This window comes from Hippocampus comes, unplaced genomic scaffold (assembly GCF_001891065.2).
Source record: "Hippocampus comes isolate QL1 unplaced genomic scaffold, H_comes_QL1_v1.1 scaffold169, whole genome shotgun sequence".
NCBI classification, from domain to species: Eukaryota; Metazoa; Chordata; class Actinopteri; order Syngnathiformes; family Syngnathidae; genus Hippocampus; species Hippocampus comes.
The window spans coordinates 307,669-330,543 of NW_017806049.1; the positions used below are offsets into that span (position 1 = coordinate 307,669).

The following is a 22,875-nucleotide window of genomic DNA, read 5'->3' on the forward strand; positions in this document are numbered from 1 at the left end:
ACACGTTCATCTTTCTTTCTATGCATAATCCTTTGGGCGTTTTTTTCATACATTTTAACCTCTCTTTTTACCTTATGCCGCCGGTTCATCTTCCTTTCTATGCATAATCCTTCGGGCGTTTTCTTCATACATTTTAACCTCTCTTTTTACCTTATGCCGTTCTTCCCATTCTTTTCCCTCTGCTCTGTGTTCACCGAAAAGGCCGAATCAATGCCCTTGACGCGTTGCTTCACCAGGCAAGGTGTTAAAAGAAAATCAATCTGTTTTCTGAAGAAAGCAGAGAGGTAAAGGGTGTAAAATAACAGAGATACACAAATGACTTTGGTGTTTCATTTTGAGAAGGACCGTCAGGGAGAAAAAGTGGCCTATAAAAGACAACTGTTCGCCAATTTCTCGTCCAGTTTATTCAGTTTTGAATCGGGGCTGATATGGAGGATCCATTGGTGTCATTCATTGTACAGGAGGTGACTGCGCGGTTATGTGCATGGCAGAAATATGGCTTGTATGTGGCGTGCACTTACGGGCTTGAAAGCTTCCTCTGCTGGCTTAATCACCATCAAAAGCACTGACCTACATTTAGAACTCAAACGGATCTCTATTAATTAATTTCCAACAGTCTTCATATCAAAGCATGTCTTGGCTGCACAACTGCTAGTTTGTGGGTTATTATTATTATTATTGCTATTTTATTCTTTCTTTTTTTTTTTTTGGTCCAATCAAATGTCAGCTTGTATGTCAAACGGAACTCTATTAATTAATTTCCAACAGTCTTCATTTCAAAGCATGTCTTGGCTGCAAACTGCTAGTTTGTGGGTTATTATTATTATTATTATTATTGCTTTTTTTTCTTTCTTTCTTTTTTTTTTTGGTCCAATCAAATGTCAGCTTGTATGTGAGGCCATATCAATGAAGACTTGTAATGCTGGCTGATGCTTAACAGAAATGGTTAAAAACAAGAGAGCACTGTGAGCCAATCAGATTTCAGGTCCAATAAACAGAGACAGCTAGAAGGCGCAAGGTAATGGCAGTATTTTTCCATTCTCTGATTGGTTCAGAGCTACTAAAGGTGGATTTTTAGTCAAATATTGTGCAAAAGGTGGGCAAAATGGAAATCCACACTGTCATTACAAACAACAAAATTGATTACAACAGTTTGATTGTAGTTTGTGTGCAAATTCAAGCATTCCAATACCAATGTTAATTGAACACGTCAAATATTGTGCAAAAGGTGGGGAAAATGGAAATCCACACTGTCATTACAAACACAACAAAATAGATTACAACAATTTGATTGTAGTTTGTGTGAAAATTCAAGCATTCCAATACCAATGTTAATTGAACAGTGCAGTAATTTGTTTCATAGTACTGTTTCATAGTACTGTAAGTACTGTAAGAACACCAAAGATCAATTACAATTTCCTGGGTGTTCCTGAATGCATTTCATTCACGCAAATTACACGACCAAACAGATAAAAAAACTAACAATGTAGACGCAAAAAAAAATAAAAAATAACAACTGACCCAAACATGCATACAGTGACTGTAACCTAGTCCCATCTGTGCAATACACAAAAAAACTCCAAGTTAGTTCAATGTGGAAAAAGTGTGTTTCTGTCCATAAAAATGTCACTCAAAAGATGACACAGATCTTTTGAGCATATGACACACCGAACGCTAAAATCTAATCTATCGCAGACCATTAAGAAATGTGACTCAGTACTGAATGCCGAGAGGAGCAGGCAGTGGGCCTCAAAATCGGTGCTTCCTGGAAGATGGCTGCCATCAATGCCACCTGAGCAAAGTTCATCATCCATTTTGCAGAGCATCATTTGTTGTTGCCTGAAAGGGTTGTCATGTGTCCTTAAAGTATCTCCACACGGCTAACTTGGCTTTTACCGAATAGGTCTGCAGTATGGCTAGTGAAGTGGAAATATTGCTAATTTTTATCAGTACAGATTCTATATAGATCACTGAATCCCTTGTATACACTGTATGTTCGGAATCTAGTTTTGTCCACAGTTAAGTTACAAATACCATTGTTTTTATCATTAGCATCATAGCCGCAAGAGGAGACTGAGAACTATTGTGTGTACATTTGTGATTATGTCGCCTTAAACCTGGAAATGTTGTCATGTGTGAAGGTTAGGTTGTCATCCTCCCCAAAATGTAACAAACACCACAATTCTGGCTACCTCAACCACACAGCCAAGACAATGAAAAGAGACGGGCGCCAGACGCCCACACATCAGCAGCTACCAATCAGAAGAAAGTATTTTCCAGATCAAATTAAGGACAGCAGAGACCCAATTGGAATAAAGCTTATTTACATATTGAATATGAATGAGAAAACAGACAGTTCAAAATCTGTTATTTCTGACCAACGAAAATAGCTTGTAAAAGGGCATCCTCCTCATTTCCCAACCAAATTATACAGCACATACAATACCAATGCTCATAAACAAATGCATTACGCATAACATTGAGAATGTCACTGATATGAGCATGACGCTAACATTCAATCTTAATGCGCTCCTATTTCATGGTGACGATGCACACAGATGGAAGTACGTTTTGGGATTAGCATTGACATGAAAGGCAGATCATACTGACAGATCTCCCGACATATATTCTTTGTGAACAATAATTTCATCCAACCATTTCACAAGAGTCAACATTTTGCTCAAATAGCAATCACCCAGTGAGGCTTGATTTAATATCTGTAATCCAAAGAAAACAGCACGCGTCACAAGCTTCGCAGTAAAAGGCTATCCCGGAGTGCTCAAATTGAGTTCACTTCAGATTATGGATGTTATTTTCGATGGCTATGTTCACACCGCAGTTCAATTCCGACTGTATTGCTCATATGCGAAATGTATCAGATTTTTTTTTCCATGCACGGGGAACAGTACAATTGCGATTTTATACAAATGGACTTCTTTCTGAGGTGGATATTAATCAGACGTATATCCAACGCGGCTGCAGTATAAATGCTCATCCACACACGTCTGACCGAGACATCATCAAAAAGGCCAATATGCCCTCCACGTGGGCGAGGCGTCCGTGAATCTATAAAATTATTTTGCGAAAGAGTGTTTACTTCATAATTCCACGTGAAACATGAAGCATGAAGTTGCCATGTGTGGCGATAGGACAGTTTCATCCATGCAGATGGTACATTTGCTACTCGCAGCGATGACGAGGCATCATCTTTAGAAGAAGTCTCCAAGAAATGAAGCGATTGAGGAGGGTCGCCTCATATCCCCAAAATTGTTCTACCTCCTCCCTCTTCACTACTCTGAGATAGGGTGATCCGTAAACATTGTTTGATTTTTTAATTTTGTTGTTTGGTTCACATCACTTGACGTTGTGCTTTTTTGAGCATGTGTGTCATATCATGGGCGCCTTCCGTTCAAATTTAGAAATTGCATTTGTTTTTGTATTATGAACAAGTACAAAGAAAGATTGTACTTAAGAAAAAAGTCTGAGTTGAGTTTCACACCCTGCATTGTGAATGTAAGCCTATGTCTCTCAAAACTGTCCATCTGATTGTGGAGTCACCTGGCGCTCGTATAGTATTTACGTGGCTATTTTGGCAATGAAAAGCAAGTAAAAATTGTTCTGAACGCACTACTGTTCAGTTGTCGGAACATTCACATTAACCTACCTATACTCTACTGACTTGCCTACCGACAGTATCTAGCTATTATGATGATTGCAATTATTAAAATGGATATCTTTGCATCCTGTTTCTTTGTTTTCAATGTTTGTGGTTACCCTTTTCATTATGAATTGGGGTACAGTATCTAATTGCCCTTGTAAACCTCATGTATCAGAGTTATCGGTTCTTGTAATGCCATATTCCAAATCATACCCAATATCCCCCCCCCCCCACCGCCCCCCTAACCCCCATGGTCATTAAATATGCATGTATTCCAATGTAATGTGATCCATACAGCTCGGGCTTGTCATTCTCGCCCTTCCCATTGTCCAAATCATTAGGCAGTATTCAGTTGCCATTATCTGAGGCTAACTTCATGTTATGAGGATATAATGACTTTCTCAGACTTACCGATATACAAGTGAATCATCTTGGCTTCCATTGTACTGGATCTGGAACATCCGGATACCTGGAATATTCCTTTGGAAGTTAAACTTGATCAGTGCGGTTGATGATGTGGCCTCAGCGGTCACCACTCTCTTTTCTACCCCACCCTTCACATCGCCGGTCACGTTGCTTCCGTTGTTTACACTTCGGGTGGATGTGGAAATGTCAGATGATCCCGGGTCAGGCTCCTGGATGTTGTTGGTGTTGTTGGAGATGTGTGGAAGTTTAATGATAACCAAGTCTACGGTCTGGTGAGCCTCACCAGCTGGATTGGAGGAGATGCAGGTGAAAGAGCCTGTGTCTTTTACGGTACTGATGACGATGTCCAGACTTCCATTGGTATAAACCAGTGTCCTCGAGGAGTTTGAAACGAGTTTGCCATCAGGAGATATCCAGTGTATGGCTGGCTCTGGGTCACCTCTGGCCTTACATCTATCGAGGAGTGGAAATGTCATCAGTCATTAAACAAAATGCACTAGTCTGTTAATGGTTTCAAGGTTTAAGTATTTCTAAGACAGAATTTATGGGTATACAACAAGGGTGGCCTAGTCTGGTTCTTGAGAGCCCCTATCCAGCCTATTTTACATGTTTCCCTCCTCCAACAGATCTGATTCAAATGAGCAGCCCATGAGCAATCTTTGGAAACGCCTGATCACAATTCTGATGATTTGAATCAAGTGTCTTAGAGGAGGGAAAAATGGAAGACAGGGTGGATACGGGTTCTGAGAGGACCGGACTTGGGCGCCCATGGTGCACAGTATGTCAGTATATAGGTTATTTGTCATGCAAACCTGGTTCAACCCGAGGATATTGGATGCTAGCATGCAGCTAGCCGGCCCTCGACGTTAAAAACTGAGAGGCATATAGACGGACTAACTGTTATAATTCCTACAGTGCTTCCCTGATATGGATGTACCGTAAATCCCCTTAAATTAAAGATGAAAGTCTGCAATTAAAGCACATCTTGTTTGTTTCATTTGAAATCAAATGTGGTGATGTATAGATTCAAAATGATGACAATTTTGTGTTCATGTGCCGTGAATGAAGAGATTGAATCGTTACGCTCTTCATGCTTGAGCTGAGCTCATTCACACATAATTATCATTAGGTAGAGAGTAATAATACACATTATCATTCCTCTCTCCATATTCAATATGAATTATGACACACCTTCGCCTACGTGTATCTTATGTGAAAATGTGAGCTGGTATTAAGGAGTGTAATTATAAGATCAGTGTTTTCCAAACAGTGGAGCCAAGGCATGTATTTTGCGAAAGAAAAATTTCATGGTACCCCCCCCCCACAAAAAAAATGTAATGTCAAATAATACTCTTGCATCAATGTAGTCACAAATGCACTGAGTGTGAAATTTAGGCTTGTATAGTTGAAGACAAAGCGGATGCATTTGCATCCATGGCCGTGATTCGATTGAATGATAGCAAAGATATGAATTCACAAGTTGGTTGTACCTTTGCCATCCAATTGAAGAGCGCTATATGCCAGTCGCATGGATCGAAAAACAATAATCATAATTTAAATAATAATTCAATGACGATAATAGTAATTAAAATAATGTTGTGAATACTCACTTTTATCGACCAGACATAATAGATTTTTATATATCATAATAGAGTCAACACATAACAAACCGAACCGTGGATTTTGTCAACTGTTCCACCCCTACCATGTTTTTGTACACACATGGACACATATTCACATATATAGTGTATTTACAGCCACTATAAATACACAAACACACTCACATGTAAAGATATGTACATATGTACACCCAAGTAAATAGGTTATGTCACGTCCCGACTGTTCATATTATACTAATGTTGCTATGATCATTATTACTCTTATGAAAACCTGAGTTGAGTTGAAGTTAAAAATATTTAGCTTTAGGGTGAAAGTTCAGGATAAACCTAAAATGCACTTTATCTTGACAAGTTATGAATAGGTTCAATAACTCTTCAATGCTTCAGTCCTTTTTGCAGTAATATACTGTTTTGGAAATATTTTCTCATGGCTTTTCACACTGTTAGCTACACTGATGAATTTATTTTTGCATGTTAAATAAATACACTGATGAAGAATGTCAAAATGACCCTTGCATCCTTTGTCTATCATTGATGCAGCCCTTGGATTAAAAAAAAAAAAAAAAAAAGTTTGGAAATCCCTTGATTTTTGAGTCATTTGTAGGACAATGAGTGTTACGCCGTGCATACCTGAGTGACACTCTCTGTCCTTCGAGAACTCTTGTCTCATGGGAGTATCGGGTTATGAGCGGGGGTTCACACAGAAACTCTTCCTCAGGAATGGACCAAAAGTATCGTCCAGAGAGGTGCTGAGGTGAGGCACACGTCTCCAAGTCATCCTCTCGGTTCAGCCTTCGCAGCCAAAGCAGCTCACAGTTACAATGCAGTGGGTTTCCACCAAATGAGAGCGCAAAGGTCGAGGAGCTCAAGATCCCAGATGTGGCCAAAACCTACAATGGCGTTTCAAAATGTTTTTTTTTTTTTTTGATTCAAAGAAAAAAAAAGTGTTGCGATTAAATAACACTTGTGACACAATGTGCTTTATTTCAATTCCGTTGCACACGTTTGAAGTGATATGCTATTCATGCTAAAGACATTTATTAACTTACCTGTGCTCGCTGAAAAAGAGGGTCCGGTGGGAGCTTTTGGAGTTTATTTGAGGTGACGTCAAGCCGGTTGAGTTTTTGTAGCAATGAAAATGTTCCCTCGGGAATATAGTCCAACATGTTGTGGTCCAAACTTAGTGTATGGAGGCTTGTCATTTTCTGTTGGAGGGACACACACAAATAAATAAATTTTGGCAGATACATTTTTAACTTGGATTTTTACAATGAAAAAAAAATTATTGAATTTCATTATAACTAATGACAGACATAAATAAAATGATACTGTACACCAGGCATGTCCAGCTCCGGGCCCGGAGGGCCGATGTCCTGCCTGTTTTCCCGCTCTCCCGGCTGCAACACACCTGAATCAAATGATCAGCTCATCAGCCAGCTGTGAAGCATCATTAGAATGATTCTGATTAATTGAATCAGGTGTGTGGCAGCCGGGAGAGATGGAAAACAGGCAGGACAGGAGCCCTTGAGGACCGACTTTGGACACTCCTGCTGGATACTCATCATCCAGGTATAAGGTTATGGAAGCTCGTGTATTTTTTAAAAGTTAAAATAGCTCTTTCTCATTTCACATTGTGAACAAAAAGTCTTTGAACAGAAATTGTTCTTAGCTGAGACTCGAACCTGAATGGCCTCCCATGGAATGGAGTCGAGATTATTATAACTGAGATCTAGTTCTTCCAATGCCAGCAGGTCATTAAATGCTCCCTGGTGGATCAGTACCAGCTGGTTGTTGTTCAGAATCAGGTGGTGGAGCTTAGACATCCCACTGAATGTATCATTGCCGATCCTTGTCAGCCGATTACTGTAATATAATCACAGAGAGGCAACCATTAGTAATTTTCCAGTCGACGGCTTTCAAGTAACTCGAGAACTGGCATGAAATGAAGCTTGACCTGTTGAGATGCAGGGCTCGGAGGTTCTCGAGATCAGTAAAGGCATGAGGAGTGATGTAGGAGATGGTATTTCTGGACAAGGTGAGGTCCACAAGCCGTGTCATGTTTGCAAAGTCTTTCCTCTTCACACTGGGACGGAAATATGCAGTGTTAATGACATCACACACGTTATTTATGGTCTGGTATCTGCGGCAGTATTCCATGCTTATTGGCAACATGGGAACATAAACTTCAGAGAACATTTGGAAGTGAACATTAACCAGGATGCAGTTTGTTTACCGAATCCTTGTAACAACCTGCATGCAAAAACAGAACATGCACAAACAACATCAGGAGTGTAATCAGTGAGAATTGACAAGAAGTAAACAATAATAAAAACATGATATCATTTACCTTCATAGACTGCCGTGCTTGTAACCTTAGACGATGTCTACTAATTTAATTGATGTAAAAGTCGTAGATAACAGGATCTTTTTTAAGCACAACCACATTTCAGTCTGGACTGGTTTGTTTTAAAATCTTTTCTTAGCCTAATATTTTTTTTTTCAACATTTTCTCTATGTCCCTGGTCGGATTAATTGTTTCATCTGCTCGATGCTTTGGTCTATCTGTGACAGTGACTTAAAATATTATTTAAGTTAAAAACAAAATTTTTGTTCTAATCAAAAACAGAATAACAGATGGACTTATATTTAAATGATTTGCCGATACACTTCACATTTAATTTGGTCTTGTACATTTAGTGTCAACCTGTTTTCAATTCACTATATATAAGTAAATAACACACAGTATAGGTTTCATGGTTGGTGTTTGTAACGCTCCTAGATCATGTTTTCATATTGGATGGCGATGCCCATTTAAGGTCGCAGCCATCAAAGTCATACAAAATCATTCAATTCGACATGACAGCATTCATTTCTTGCACGTCGTTGCGAAATGTATAGTGCATGCATCATTATTGTGATGAAAATATTTTTTGGACATATTGTGCAACCCTATACTGTACTCTACAGCATATACCTGTATTTTGCACAGGTGTGCCTTGGTCTGCCCACATTTAACGGCTACTCTAAAATCGACTGCATTGGGGGTGTCTGTGGGTTCACAAGACTGGTCAGTATCTGGTGTGAACACCATTTGCCTCAAACAGTGAAACTATAACGTAACAGACTTTTGTGTGTGTGTGTGTGTGTGTGTGTGTGTGTGTGTGTGTGTGTGTGTTTTTACTTTTATATAAATAAATAGGGCAGACCTTCCTGAATAGCCACTGTTTTTTCCAAATGTCAACAAATACAATGCAAAGGTTTTGCAAGTGACAAATGTTTGATGATGGTCTGTGGTCATGATGAAATTCTGTTATTCATTATGCATTTCTGTCAGAAATTATAATGACCTTTTGTGCAATGCAAAGAAGCAAGATGTCAGTATCTACAGTAATCGGACAGATTCAAAGCAATTACAAGTCCTTTACCTCGTGACGAAATTGTCAGCCAGCCTCAGTTCTACTGTATGCCTGTCAATGTTTGGTGGAACAAATAGTAGACCTTTCTTGGCACAGAGTGTTGCCAGGTTGGGTGACAGGATCTGACAAACGCAACGCTTTGGGCAGATCTGAGCTCGAACCGCCATGGCTACTGCCAGCATCACATACAGCAACAGCCTCTCCATGGTCCCCGTCTCAACTGGACACCTGAAGAATAAAAGTGAAATGGGGTGGGGGGGGGGGGGGGGGGGAAATATACATTCAAAGGGTACACTATAGTTTTAGTTTTTATACTTTGAATACTTATCTGCTGTCAGACAAAAAATATGCATTATAAAGGTCTGTTCAGAGACTTCATGCAGTTTTATGTCATGTAACTGTTTGCAGAGATGGGCATTCTGCAGGATGCCCATTTTTGGAACAGCGGACGAGAATTGTTGTGGTTTTTTAGCAACAAGCAGTGTTTTTTCATCTGCCCCTTTAATTGTCCCAAACCAGGTGAAGTATGTGGTGCCGGGAGGCATAATAAGGCCAGAGTGTAGCCAAACATTGTATTTTCTTAACAGGCTATTTAACAGCACAACCTTTTTCATCTCAACAGTACTTTTATCGCAACACTGCCAACTAGTGTACAGTCAGAGAACATCAAGTACCTACAGACACCCATATCACTAACGATCAATCCAGCCGTTTAAGAAAACTGGCTGTGTTGTATGTCTCTCGGTGCCCATCCACCAAGATGCTGATGCCTCCCCGATTAGAGGGAGAAATTTCTGAAACTAAAGTTTTTTTTGTGTTGTGAAATATTAATGTTGATTTGCTAATGACTAAGACATTGAAAATATCAAGACACTCATGTCATTTTTGTTTGATTGAAGGCCAGTCTTATCGACAACCGCCAATCACGGCGTTACTGAAAATAAGGTTCGGTAGGCAGACGTATATGCGATATGTCAATGTTTGCATGTGAGAGTCCTGCACATTTTTGTGTGGCATTCTGTAATGTGGCAAGACAGGTGATGTGTTATGTATTTTATGGACGATGTGTTTCTCTCGTGCAGTGACATAAGCTTTGCATTGAGCGCCTCTATGAAGACGAAAACACGCTAAAAACCCTCATACTTGGGCGATCATTCTAATATTTTCAGAGGTTGATGTAAGCATTAAGTAAAGATGTAAACATAAATTCTGGAGACCATCAATCAGTTCTGGCACATTAGGCGGCATTTTGATTCCTCCATTACAGGTTTCGACTGTCATGTTGCATCATTGTATGGCAAGTGGGAAAGGACATACGGCAACCGTTCAATACTAAATTCCATGGAAGCCATAAACTCTTTTCTTTTCTCTTCTGTAGCAGACAATTATTGAACCAGGTCGAAGCGATATGTCAGCCCATCCGCCATATAATATGTGGCTTTCATATTCGATATAATATCGGAGAACTGAGTGAGGATGACATCATACAATCAAAAGCAATAATTCCTTATTAATCCAGTAAATTTTTGCTTGTTAATGCATCTCCAAGGAGAAAGCATCTTCACAATTTGCTTCATTTTGCCACATGCAATATGACTGCAGCGTCGACGTATGAAGAGAAGGCGTCTTCGAGTATCTAATTTAAATGTTTATGATAATGTTCGCGTTAGTCGCAAAAGGCGCCATTCAAGATGGGATCGGCAGTGCTACGCGAATGTATGGAGCAAAGTAAGTGCTAACTCGTCTGTAGGGTATTAAGTGACGGTTGTTATATGAATAAGGACAAGGAACAATGACGGAACGGTAGCCAGGTTGCAGATGGAGGACGGAGGACAGACTGGCAAGATAAGGTAAAATGCCCATCTCGAACTGTTTGCACTGTTATATACTAAAAACAATAGAGAACTCTCGCTTGAACATGCGTCCAACCTCCATCTTCTATTCACATCTGCCATCATGAGTAAGCATTAGTGCATGTAGTTTATCTGCACAGACGAACAGAAGGAGGGAGAGCGTAGCTCACCAAAGCTAGTGAAAACCTACTCATTAATGACAACCTTGATCGGGGTTTTGAAGGACATGGCAGAACCAGGATTAAAGGGATCACGGTGCAAAGGCAGAGCCACACATGCTTACGCGTCAGAATAAAGCCTCAAATAGACATTCAATCCAGTCTGAATCTGACAACAAGGCCACTTCATCAATTCAACTGTCTTTTACTACGGAAATTCACGTTTCTAAAACTTTTTTTTCATTATTCGGGTTGTACATTTGGCTTTAACAATCAACTCATTTTTAGCTTCCATCAAATGCCAAGAAATAATGCAAGAAAAAAAAAAGATTAGCTGGTATACGCATTGTGTTACGGTTCTGGTGAATGGCACATTCAGAAGGTCACATACTGTTACCGCTTAATTTAGGGACTTTCAGAGTTGGACAAAAGAAAATGTGAAGTGCAGAATTGTAGAGAAGTGGACTAGCTGAATTTCAGGTTCTGATATGTGTTAAAAAAAAAAAAAAAGAAAAAAAAATCTGACAATGAAACAGCAAATATGTTTTTGAATCACAGCTGGAAAAGAGACCGAAAGCTGTAAGGTGGGCAAAAATCTGCAGAACTACATTATGAGTAACAATCCCTGATCTATTTGAAAGAGGATGCATTCAATGGAGTACCTTCTAACTCACATGCACTTGCACAACACAGAGAATGAGAGCAGGCTCATGACCCTTATGACATGAAAAAAGATAGGAGCTCATTAATTACCCCAAGAAAAGGCTTTAATGAGAGCGAACAAGGAAGCGAGAAAGAGACAGGGAAAGAAAACTAGACAGAGTTAGCAGTGAGAGGAAAAAGAGAGCTCAGACAACCCCCTCATTAAAACGAGCGCTGAGGTGTGATTATGGATGGAAGCGGGAAGAATTTCATTGAGAGGAAACCAAGTAGAGTCATGCCCTGATTGCACTGTTCCCCTAAATTTTTATTGATAAACTGTAATACAAAAAGAGAGAGGCATCATTGTCTACACAGCTTTAAAACAAACGGCTCTGAAGAGCAGCTCGGTTTCACTCTGTCACACACATCACACAAAAATACACTCGGATAGACTTAAGCAAACGGTGACATGCAGCGTGACTCGGATCAAAAAGAATTGTGAATTAACCAAAGGGATTATGTATGTGGAAGAAAATATATGGGATGTTTGTAGTGGTGCGTAAAATATGATTCCGGTTCAAATATGTGCAGGCAGCCTCATTCACTTCTTTGAAACCCTTTCCCGGTGACAGACAGCCATGTTCTCCGGGGAATCTACCATCAAGCCAGTTTTACTGCTGACTTGTCGACTGATGGCTGCACAAATGGATTCGCCACATGCTCCGTATACTGAAACAGATCTTAGTCTGCATTTAAATCTCAATGGAGGAAAAAAAAATCGCAATGGGATAACAGAGAGACTTGGCAGCTAGAAATGGCTGTTTGGACGTACCCATGCAATCCAATTCTTTTGAAGCTCTCTTTAAACCCAGAACTGAAGATTTCTGTCGAGTTTACAAGCTCCCTTGCAGCTTTTTCCATAGTTAATGTTTATTTAGTTTTGTATGGTGGCGACGATAGCAATAAAATTGCATTTGAAATGCTGTGTCAAAACATCCAACTCAAAACACACGTGTAGGCCGTCTGAAACGAGAACAAATGTTCTGCAGCTTACTTGTTATGGTACAGAAGTGTTTGAATGGTGCAATCATAATGGAAATTCCTCATTGGTTTGTCACCCTCCGTGGACGTGTAAGAATGCTCCAAATGAATAAAAAGATGGACAGACAAAGAAATCTGAATGGTTTTCACTGTGGTTATTTGTGCTAAATGAGCATTTATAGTATTGCTTCACCAAGAAATCACTTCCAGATGTGACTTTTGCACAGTAGCGTCCATTTACAAACTATAAATGGACTCGATTCAATTTGATTTCAAGCACTTTTGAGGATTTTCATTCAGCAGTTCAACTTACACAACCACAAATGAAAAATGGCTCTCAGTGAAACTAAATTTGAGCAGACGGGCTTGTATGATTAGATTTCTGTGGCATCAGTAGCGAGGAAATATGAAATTCTACTCAAAATGTTAGACACTTAAGTGTTGCAAAACACAGTCCTGAAATATCTATACTTGTATTCAATATATTTTGCAAAGCAATTTCAATATTTCAGCCCGTGAAGAGGTTCACTGAGGCGGCAAGAAGGAGCAGATGATGTACTGAAATAAGATCATTGATTTACTGAAATGAAGATCATTTCATTTCAACTTTGCCAACATCGTTTGAACCCGAAGCATCGTCAACGGAGTACGCAGTGCCAAGTACTTGTGCCAAAGTGGATCTAGAGATGTCAGAGTTGGCAAAACACTTCATATGTCAAAGTGTCCTCCAGCGGTAACAGAGTGCCATGCTTGTTTTGAAGGGGAGCATTTTTGTATTTCACGTTGGAGTCAAGTAAAAGACACGCGTCAACTTGAACCGATCCGAACTCTAAATATTCATTACACGCATCAATATTTTGCCAACTGGACAAAGAGGATTTGAGACAGAAGGGGCTGCTGAACAAAACTTGTCCCTGTTGTAATACCTTTGTGTCAAACTCAAGGCACGGGGGCCAGATCTGGCCCTCCACGTCATTTTATGTGGCCCATGAAAGCAAATCATGTGTGTCAACTTCCATGATCCTTGCTCAAATCTGGACCGAAATGTCAAATTGTCATGTGTAACAAATACCATTGAGATTTTGCAATCATTTTTTTTTTACCCTGCTTACACTCACCTGGACAATAATTTCAAAACTAGCAATCCATCAATGTGGTTTGTTGTGTACGAGTAATAATACGATGTGATGATTAAGCATTTATTTGGTTTCACTGTCATAATGGCCCTCCTAGGGAAGACGTAACTCCAAAGTGGCCTGCAACAAAAAATGAGTTTGACACCCCTGTGAAAGTTAATGCCAACAGCAGCATTAGCTGGGACAACGGCCAGGTACCTTCACGTGGTGTCCCGCGAGGGGCTCTTCTGTGGGGGAGCCTCAAAAAACCAACTCAACCCACTCGCCGTGGAAGGCGCCCTTTTCCATGACCGGAGCTGCATCGCCCGTCCTACTCCTCCAGTCTCTTCTTCTTAGGGCGGGCGACATCGACACCTTAGACCCTTCCATCCTTGCCATCAACTCCAACCTTGCGGCCTTTCCCTCAACCAAAAGAATCCAGCTAATATGGGTCCCAGGCCTTTGCAACCTCCTGGGCAATGACTTAGCAGATGAGCAGGCCAAACTGGGCTCCTCCCTTCCCCAACCAACTACATCGCTAGATTCTCAAATACACCTATCGATCATTCACAGGAGCTGCAAACCCCCACCATCTACCCAACCTTGTTTCATCTCCCTCACTTACTATTGCCCCAAGCCGGAGGTCAGAGTCCCAATTATAAAAGAAAGACCTTGTAGACCTTATCTGATTCCGGTCCGGCAAAACCTACTCCCTCCGAAGATGGCAACATTTAACGGGGAAGAGCGAGGATGATCTGTGCCGTCTCTACGGTGAAGAAGAAGAATCGGTCGAGCACCTCTGGCTTCGGTGCCCCGCACTCCAGTCTGCCCGCTACCACCGCCAATTGGGATTCTCCTTCGGAAAGCTACGGAGCCTCCCACACTCGAGTCTAGCGCTACGAACGATCATCCTCAGGCGCCTCGAGTGACTCAACAATAGCAACAACAACAGCAGCAGCATTAACACCACAAGAGAGGTGTTCAGGTTGACGCTCTCTTATATCACTGACGTTAGGTCAGATGCCTTTGTGGAAATGTGTTTTTCAAATGAGTTTGCTCGAGATCTTTTCTTTGGATGGCAGATGGGCACATACCCCAAGGCTTCTGAACCAACACCCTTCCTTTCTGTTCTTTTGTTTCCACTCACTGCCTTGATTTTCGCGTGTCTGCTAGAATCCACCTTATGGTGACGCTAATGACTTTACCCCATTTGAACAACAGGGGTCAGCAGCTGCTTAAATGCATCACAATTACTCAATATTTAATTACTGAGCTTGCATGAGCTAGCTGAACACACAAACACGAAATCAGTCACCGGTGTCAACACACAATAATCATGGCTCTCTTGGAATCACAGAATTCCAACGAGACATTGAAAGCACACATATTAGACATTGTCAATGTTCAAATTAACAAACTGGCTTTATTCCAGTACATCTATTGTCATGACATGCATCAGTTTCAAAGTTTCACATCATGATTACTGGTATCTTTCCAGATTAAATTTTTTTTAAATTACATCTGTTTTCTGTAACGGTTTATGCTTTTTAGGTTCACCGGGAGCTGGAGAGCCTAAGATTGCTGATTTTGGGTAAAATATAAACAAGGTCCCATACTGATCCTCAGTCAGTCCTAGAGCACATCCAGACAACAATCATCTTGAACTAAGCATGTGACCATCACTTTATTATAGTACAATATTAGATGTTTTGTTTTTCTTGTTTTAATGTATTTATTTATTTATTTTAACAACTGCATTAACAGAGATACTTTCTGAGACGATCTCTACAGAAAGCAATTAAATAAGAGAATGTGGATATATTTGGGGTCTGTACACACACAAATCGTAGGAGGATACCGCATGTCAACACGTGAGGGCTACTCTAATATTTATTTGCCGTCCACCTTTCATCACACTTAAAAGTATGCATTTTAGTCTAAATGGAAAAGAAATCGACCCAGCAAGCAAGGAAGCAAGAGAAATGTTTGTAATTATATATCGCACTGAATATTGGCCACAATGTGATACTTTAAGTGGTGGAGCTGTGTAATATATGGCTTTCAATGCGGTTACCATATCATAACGGTTATTTGATAATTATGTGCTCAAGACATTCAACGGACAATATTCAAATTGCTCGTGTTCCAGACATATGTGACAGTCGAACAATGAGGTCGAAGACTGTGAGAAAATGGTGTCTCTGCTCATTGCGTCAATTTGATTATTTGGACAAAAATTGCTGTATTTGCTGTTGTGAAGACAATGGGGAGGCAAATTCAGAAAAATATAAATGACTGACAAACAAAGGCTGGCAAAATGCTCACACTGTACTGAACTGTAGGACAGATACTGGAAAAATGTGAAAAAGGTCAACTCACAAGTACAGACTCTGAAATATGCTGAAGTACAAAAGTCAAAAAACATTTCTACCGTCAATAAATTTAGTGCAGCAGCCCCATGAGGCACTTCCAGTCTTGCCAGTGATCTGCAGGCTAATATACGGTTAGCTTCCCACTTGATAGCGGGAGGAAAGAGGAACACAAAAACACGGGCACTCCATCTGCCATAAAAATTTGTAAATTTAATGTGAGGGACACTTTTAAGTTCCAGAAAATGGTGGGTGGCTATGAGCATTGCCTGACATACTGTAATCTGCATTTTTACACATAACGCTGTGAGGTCCTATGATATGACAACCGTGTAATCAATCCTAGCTTCCAGTCAGAGTAAACAATTTTTGTTTTAGTTCCAAAAGCAAAAAAGTCTCTCTTTCTCTCTCCATACTCTCTCTCTTTCTCTCAAATGATCCGATGTTCTGTATTTTTCCAGTCCCTATATAAATTAAAATACTAAGCTGTGTCGTGACGCAATTTGCAAATGAAAATTTGAAATTTGCGGCTGATCATAACACAATAAATAGCAAAGAATAGCAGATTTTATTTCCAATATTTGAACTGCCGAGATGGAGTAGAAGCAAGCAGCCAGCTGCCGTGAACGCTTGCCACTGAGCGAGACAGAAGAGGAGACGGTCACATGTCAGCAGGAATGTGCTGGTGGTCAATTTAATGAAAGCCGGGCTCACCATTGGCCCAACAGTGTGTGGGGAAGGGATAAAAGCTTACAGATCAACAAGCCGATTTTATTTTGGTAAGAAACGCCGTCTGCATATAATTCTTGATCCTTGGGTTATTTGGACAAATGTGTGCCAAAGTCGGCTCACCTTCAATAAATGGCCTATTTTAAAACTTTTTTTCATGTATCGGGCGCAGTGCATTATAAGGTGCATAGAGAGCTGCAATAGTGCCTGGAACAAAGCCATGAGAACTGGTCACAAACACGGACATGAAAAAAAAATGCAAATGGTATCGTAAAACAACAAATGAAAGACACAAGTTATGAAGACAATTGATTCCACAAAAAGGCACACACGTTTTCTGGGCTCACATTCACAAGGGGCTAAAAATCCTTTGAAGTCTTGCTTGTCTCCTTCTTCCTTCGTTTAGTCAGTAGTTAACTATGCTTTTGATATTATCTCCGTTTCATAAAGGCTGTGCAGAGCTCACAAAGTAGTCTGTCTGTTTGAGTGTGTGTTGGCAAATGCACATGTCAATAAGTGACAGGCAGAACCCTTGTAGGTTACAGTTGGTTCGTGCTAATAATCACCACTAGATGGCATAGGAACACGAACAGGGAAACAACTCAATGGGGAATATAAGAATATAAAGAGAGTGATAGTCTCTTTATTTTGGGCGCATCGAATTATAAGGCACATTGTCGGCTTTTGGGAAAATGTCATGCTTTTAGCTGATCCTGATAGTGCGGAAAATACGGTACACAGATCCCCCCCAAAAAATAATGCACATTTAGAATGGTATTCTATTCAAGAAAGTGTCAGACTAAGTTCATGTACATGTAAATGTGCAATCTGACAAAACTGAGATTTAAAAACAAAAACAATCGAATGACATGCAGAATGTTTGTTTTCATGATGGGCTCTCTGGGGTGAAAAAAAGAGACTTGAACATGAATTGGGTGGTGAATCTGAATGAACATGAATCTTTAATTTGAGTAGTTGGAATTAGGTCACAGATTTTTATGTGGAAATATATCAGACACTGCGAGTGAGAGTAATGGACTACCTCACAATAGTTAGAAAAGGAAACTCTTGTACAACTGCCAAATGCAAGCATGTCAAATTACTTTTCATTTCAAATGCAGTCTAATGTGTTGAATCCTGCAGCAATGCAAGAAAACAAAATCGAAAAATAGTATGAGTTATTGAGTCTACTTCCTGAGTACTGAGGTGCCATTTTGCGTGGCGTTGTTTCAGCTTCTATGCAGACTGATCGTCACACTAAATTGATGAGTTTCTTTCAGGACACTATGTTTTGATTCTTCTTTAACAGATTGTATCCATGATTACAGCAGTCATTTTTATTATGTTTCCATACGATATTGTATTTTGCAAACAACAGTTGTGTGAGTGGTCGTTTACTTAAATGCTTCTGAGGTTCTTACGAATTAGTGCAGCTCACATTGATCAGGCTAAAGAGCCTCATCACACTTAGTTGGATCAACAAGGAGCAAAGCATGATGTTAAACTGAATCATCAATCGTGCATGCCTCGTAAAATATCAAGTTTCCGTCACGAACTTAGCTTCGCCTAGCTCGCTCCAAAGCGCATCTCCATGGTGAAGCAGTGACCGAGTGTGAGTGTAACGGGATGACATTATTGTGGGAAATGTGTCAGAAATAAACCTGGCGAGCGTGACAGTCGAGAAAAAGAGAGGCACTCGTGAATGTGAACGACACCAGACACTTGAAAATCCATTTTAAAATGTTCTTTACTTTGAAGGCGTTGGTAAAGTGTTGAAATGTCTAGTTTGGCAAATTCAAGTGTTCTCTTTCAAGGCATTCTGATCTCATGGACCTATTCCCCAGCAAAAACAACAAAAACACTTCCAGTTCCTTGAGTGATTGATGGAGCATCGGTTCCTAAAAGATTTTTTTTTTTTTTTTTTTTTGCACCAACCTCCAACTCACATTGGCCGTTCCTAGTCAGGATTCCCAAATATCTAGCCGGATGTAGCACCTGGGTCATACTTTGTCCAGGTCTGGTGTTGAGTGCAACCAGCACGAGAAACAAACAAAGATAGTGGAGGGAGGTAGATAAAAACAGCGGCACTAAGGTTAGAAAAATAATAATAGTAACAATGGCGAGTGAAAATGTTGATTGGCTGGTAACTTGAGAGAGTCGGGTGAGCAAAAAAAGTTAATTTAGAACGCTGATTACAATCCCTCCATGAGATTGTCAACTCACTCTCTGCTTCTCATTTGGTATTTCACACCACAAAGTAAACAGAATAATTTGACTGAGGCCAAGAGGTTCACAAACAGTTCTGACCTTTTTTGAGCTGGAAAGCGGGGACAGTGACATGCTCAGGGGCACCTCATCAATAGCGAGCAAGCAGATTCCAACAACTAGTTGCCCTTTTGGCAAATTGTCTGTCTCGCTGAATTCACCACACATGGTCACGGCAGATACAGTAAGACGTGTTCTGACAAGTTCTTTTATTTCTCAACAATAGCGACATGTGGAAATGTGAAATTTCTTGTGCAGTGTGGCTTGCTAGCATGTACCTGTCTGAAAAGGATCACACTTCTACAATAGTCGGTCAGTCCTTGAAGATTCTGTGAGCATTCTGGGTGTAACATGAAGGTCGTGACAATGTTTCAGGAGCGTATGTTAAACATCTACCGGTTTTTGACCGATGTAATTAATTTCCCTTGCATGCTAACATTGCCATGGAAATGTCTCGCTATGCCAGTGTAACAAGGATTTTCACAGTTGAATGGTGGAAAGAGAGGAGGAGAAGGACATGAAGTGGTGGGAGTATGACAAACAGTTTCCATCATCATCCTCGAGGCATGAAGAGGCCAACATGCTTATATAAGAACGCACGCACAAAGCCCAGTGCACATACGCACGTCTCCACAAACGCGGCACTTTCTTTGTCTTGCTGCATAATAGTCAACTGAATTGGCCTATGCAAGTCTTCGGTAAATATATTATGATATGAGACTGTAATTGCACATTCCTTACACATGTGTTGAGTATACTGTTGGGAAATATTTTGTTTGAAGAAGCAATAAAAAGCGTGGGAACGTTCATCTCTGTCTCTCATGTCTATCCACAATCTCATTTTCTACTGTACTGCATGGGTGCCTCTGACAGCCAATATAGAGAGAGTGCGTGAGCAGGAAAGATATTCTCCTCAACAATTAAACCGACAGACAAGTGAAAAAAAAGATTGTGACAAAACATCTCCAACTGTGTGTGCGTGATGGTAGTGGACCCAAAAAAGCAGGGAGGCAGGAGAAGCAGGCCTGTACTGAACAAAATAGATTAACAAAAACACTTCCAAGGGGGGCGGCCTGGTGGGCAAGTGGTTAGCGCGTCGACCTCACAGTGCAGAGGTACTGGGTTTAATTCTGGGTCCGGCCTTGTGTGGAGTTTGCATGTTCTCCCCGGGCCTGCGTGAGTTTCCTCCCACATTCCAAAAACATGCATGGTTGGCTGATTGAACACTCTAAATTGTCCCTGGGTGTGAGTGTGAGCGCTGATGGTTGTTCGTCTGTGTGTGCCCTGCGATTGGCTGGCAACCGATTCAGGGTGTCCCCCGCCTACTCCCCGAAGACAGCTGGGATAGGCTCCAGCATCCTCCGCGACCCACGTGAGGATAAAGCAGATCAGAAAATGGATGGATGGATTTACAGGGGAACACTGGAAAAAATAAATCCAAAACACAAAATCTTGAAAAGGCCAAGAAACCAAAGTAACAAACGAACAAACAAAAGCTCATGGCAGAATGACAAAACAACGTCACAGCAACAAAACAACGTGACAGCAACAGAATTTAAAAAAAAATGACAGGAACACAACGATTCATCTCCGAGTGGTTGGCATGGCAGTCCTTTAAAAAATAAAAATAAAAAAAAGAAAAACTAATGACATGATGACTAACAGGTGCGAAAACAGAATCATGACAATGCCCCTCCCTGATTGGGCGGATCCCAGATATCCCAAAGTCACCCCAGTGGCGGCTGCAGGATGTGTGCCGCTGGAACAGGGATGGAGGGTGGCCGCAGGATGTGTGCCGCAGGAACAGGGGTGAGTGGCGGCCGCAGGCCATGCCACGCCACTACAGGAACAGATGGTGGCCGCAGGCTGTACTCTGCCGGGACGGGAATGGGTGGCAGACGCAGGCCATGCGCCGCTGGAACAGGAACGGGTGGCGGCCACAGGCCGTGCAGTGCCGCAACAGAAACGGGTCAAAAACAGTCCTTTTAAAACAGGGGTAGGGAACTCCGGTTCCTCGAGAGCCATATCCTGCCTGTTTTAGATCCCTCCCTACTCCAACACACCTGATTTAATCATTCATGATTGTCTCAGGCCTCTACAGGACTTGCTGATGAGCTGATCGTTTGAATCAGGTGTGTTTAAATAAAGAGGGATCTAAAGCAGGCAGGATATGCCTCTCGAGGAACTGGAGTTCCCTACACCTGTTTTAAAAGAAAAGAACGAATAACGATTACCAACAGATGCGAGGTTGGGGAAGAAGAGCTCTCCCATGCCACCTGTTCGTCACAAACTGAACAGAACCATACCAGTAAACTATGAAACAAAACAAAACCTCATCGAAACAAAAACAGAATCGTGAAATCAACAGGAGGAAAGTCCAGGCGTGTTCACCCCCAATGTTTGTCACTCACATCCTCAAACATAATCACATCTTTCTTGGAGTAGAAGTACACAGACAGCCTTTGCTTTCTTTTCCAAGGCCGTTAGAGTGAAAATAGTTTGATTTTCTGTGGCAATGTGACAGTTGTTTTGCAATGCCACTGTCGGATGAGTGGCTGTTTCCCAATATCAGAGCACACACTGAAGTTATGTTTTTCATTTTGTCACAGATAACTCCATTTACCCAGATATGGTCCCTGATAACTGCTGTCCTTATCATTTATCCTCCAAGTCATGTACAATGGACGTAGCAAAGACAAAGACATATTGGAGAGAGGAAAAAAATAACAGCCTGAAAAATTGCAGTGGGTTGCAAGAAAATAAATTGGAATGATGTTGCTCTTATACCACATATTCTTTTTCCAGTAAATAACGGACAATAAAACAAAAGTATTTATTTGGTGGCAACATTGTATGACAAGTAGACCTGACTTCTTTCTTCAGACGTGGGCAAAGTTAAGCCCAGGGGCCATATCTGGCCTGCTGACAGTCTGTGACTGGCCCTCACTGTGACCATAGCCCCGTTCACACGACAAGATTTACTCCGACGCTGCACCGACTCTACGCCAGTGGAGCGTTCACACGTGCAAATTTACTTCGACGTAGCGCCGCTCAACAGCCTAGTGCGCATTAGATTTGATCCACCTCAGGGAGGTGGTTTAAAAATTTGCACCGAAGCAAATGCTCGTTTGCAAAGCAGCACCGAAGCAAATGTGCGCGTGTGAACGCAACTGGCGTAAATTTGCTCCAGAGCAAATGCTCGCTTGCCGGGGAGTGGCCTCGCTACGCGCTGGAAGAGTCCATACGGGTACTTGCAAATGCATCCTGGGTATTTTGCGCTTGAAAACATGGCGGGTCACAGCAACATTTCTATAAACACTTGTGAAAAAAACGGAAACAGGGGGGTGAACTGGGGCGACGATGAAACTTCAGCCCTGATAACAATTTGGGCTGACGGGAACATCCAAGCCCAATTAGAAGGAACAAGGAGGAATAAAGCGGTTTTTCTCAGAATAGGTGAGAAGATGCGGTCGGAAGGTTTTCACCGCACTGGCGACCAGTGCCGCATAAAAATTAAAGCCCTCAGGCAAGAATATAAAAAAATAACTGATAACAACAAAACGTCCAGTAGAGCGAGAAAAACG

At 41.1% G+C, this 22,875-nt stretch overlaps 1 protein-coding gene across 1 annotated transcript in view; it reads right to left on the reverse strand.

Moving 5' to 3' along the window:
- Positions 1 to 22,875, reverse strand: part of LOC109529562 (leucine-rich repeat and fibronectin type-III domain-containing protein 5) — a 150,303-nt gene that overhangs the window by 36,865 nt on the left and 90,563 nt on the right. Inside the window, exons 3-8 of the mRNA XM_019892980.1 lie at positions 9,129 to 9,347; positions 7,658 to 7,786; positions 7,386 to 7,566; positions 6,753 to 6,908; positions 6,334 to 6,593; positions 4,070 to 4,537 (exon numbers count right to left, since the gene is read on the reverse strand). Coding sequence (XP_019748539.1) covers positions 4,070 to 4,537; positions 6,334 to 6,593; positions 6,753 to 6,908; positions 7,386 to 7,566; positions 7,658 to 7,786; positions 9,129 to 9,325 — 1,391 coding nt within the window. The 5' untranslated portion in view covers positions 9,326 to 9,347. The remainder of the gene's footprint in view (positions 1 to 4,069; positions 4,538 to 6,333; positions 6,594 to 6,752; positions 6,909 to 7,385; positions 7,567 to 7,657; positions 7,787 to 9,128; positions 9,348 to 22,875) is intronic.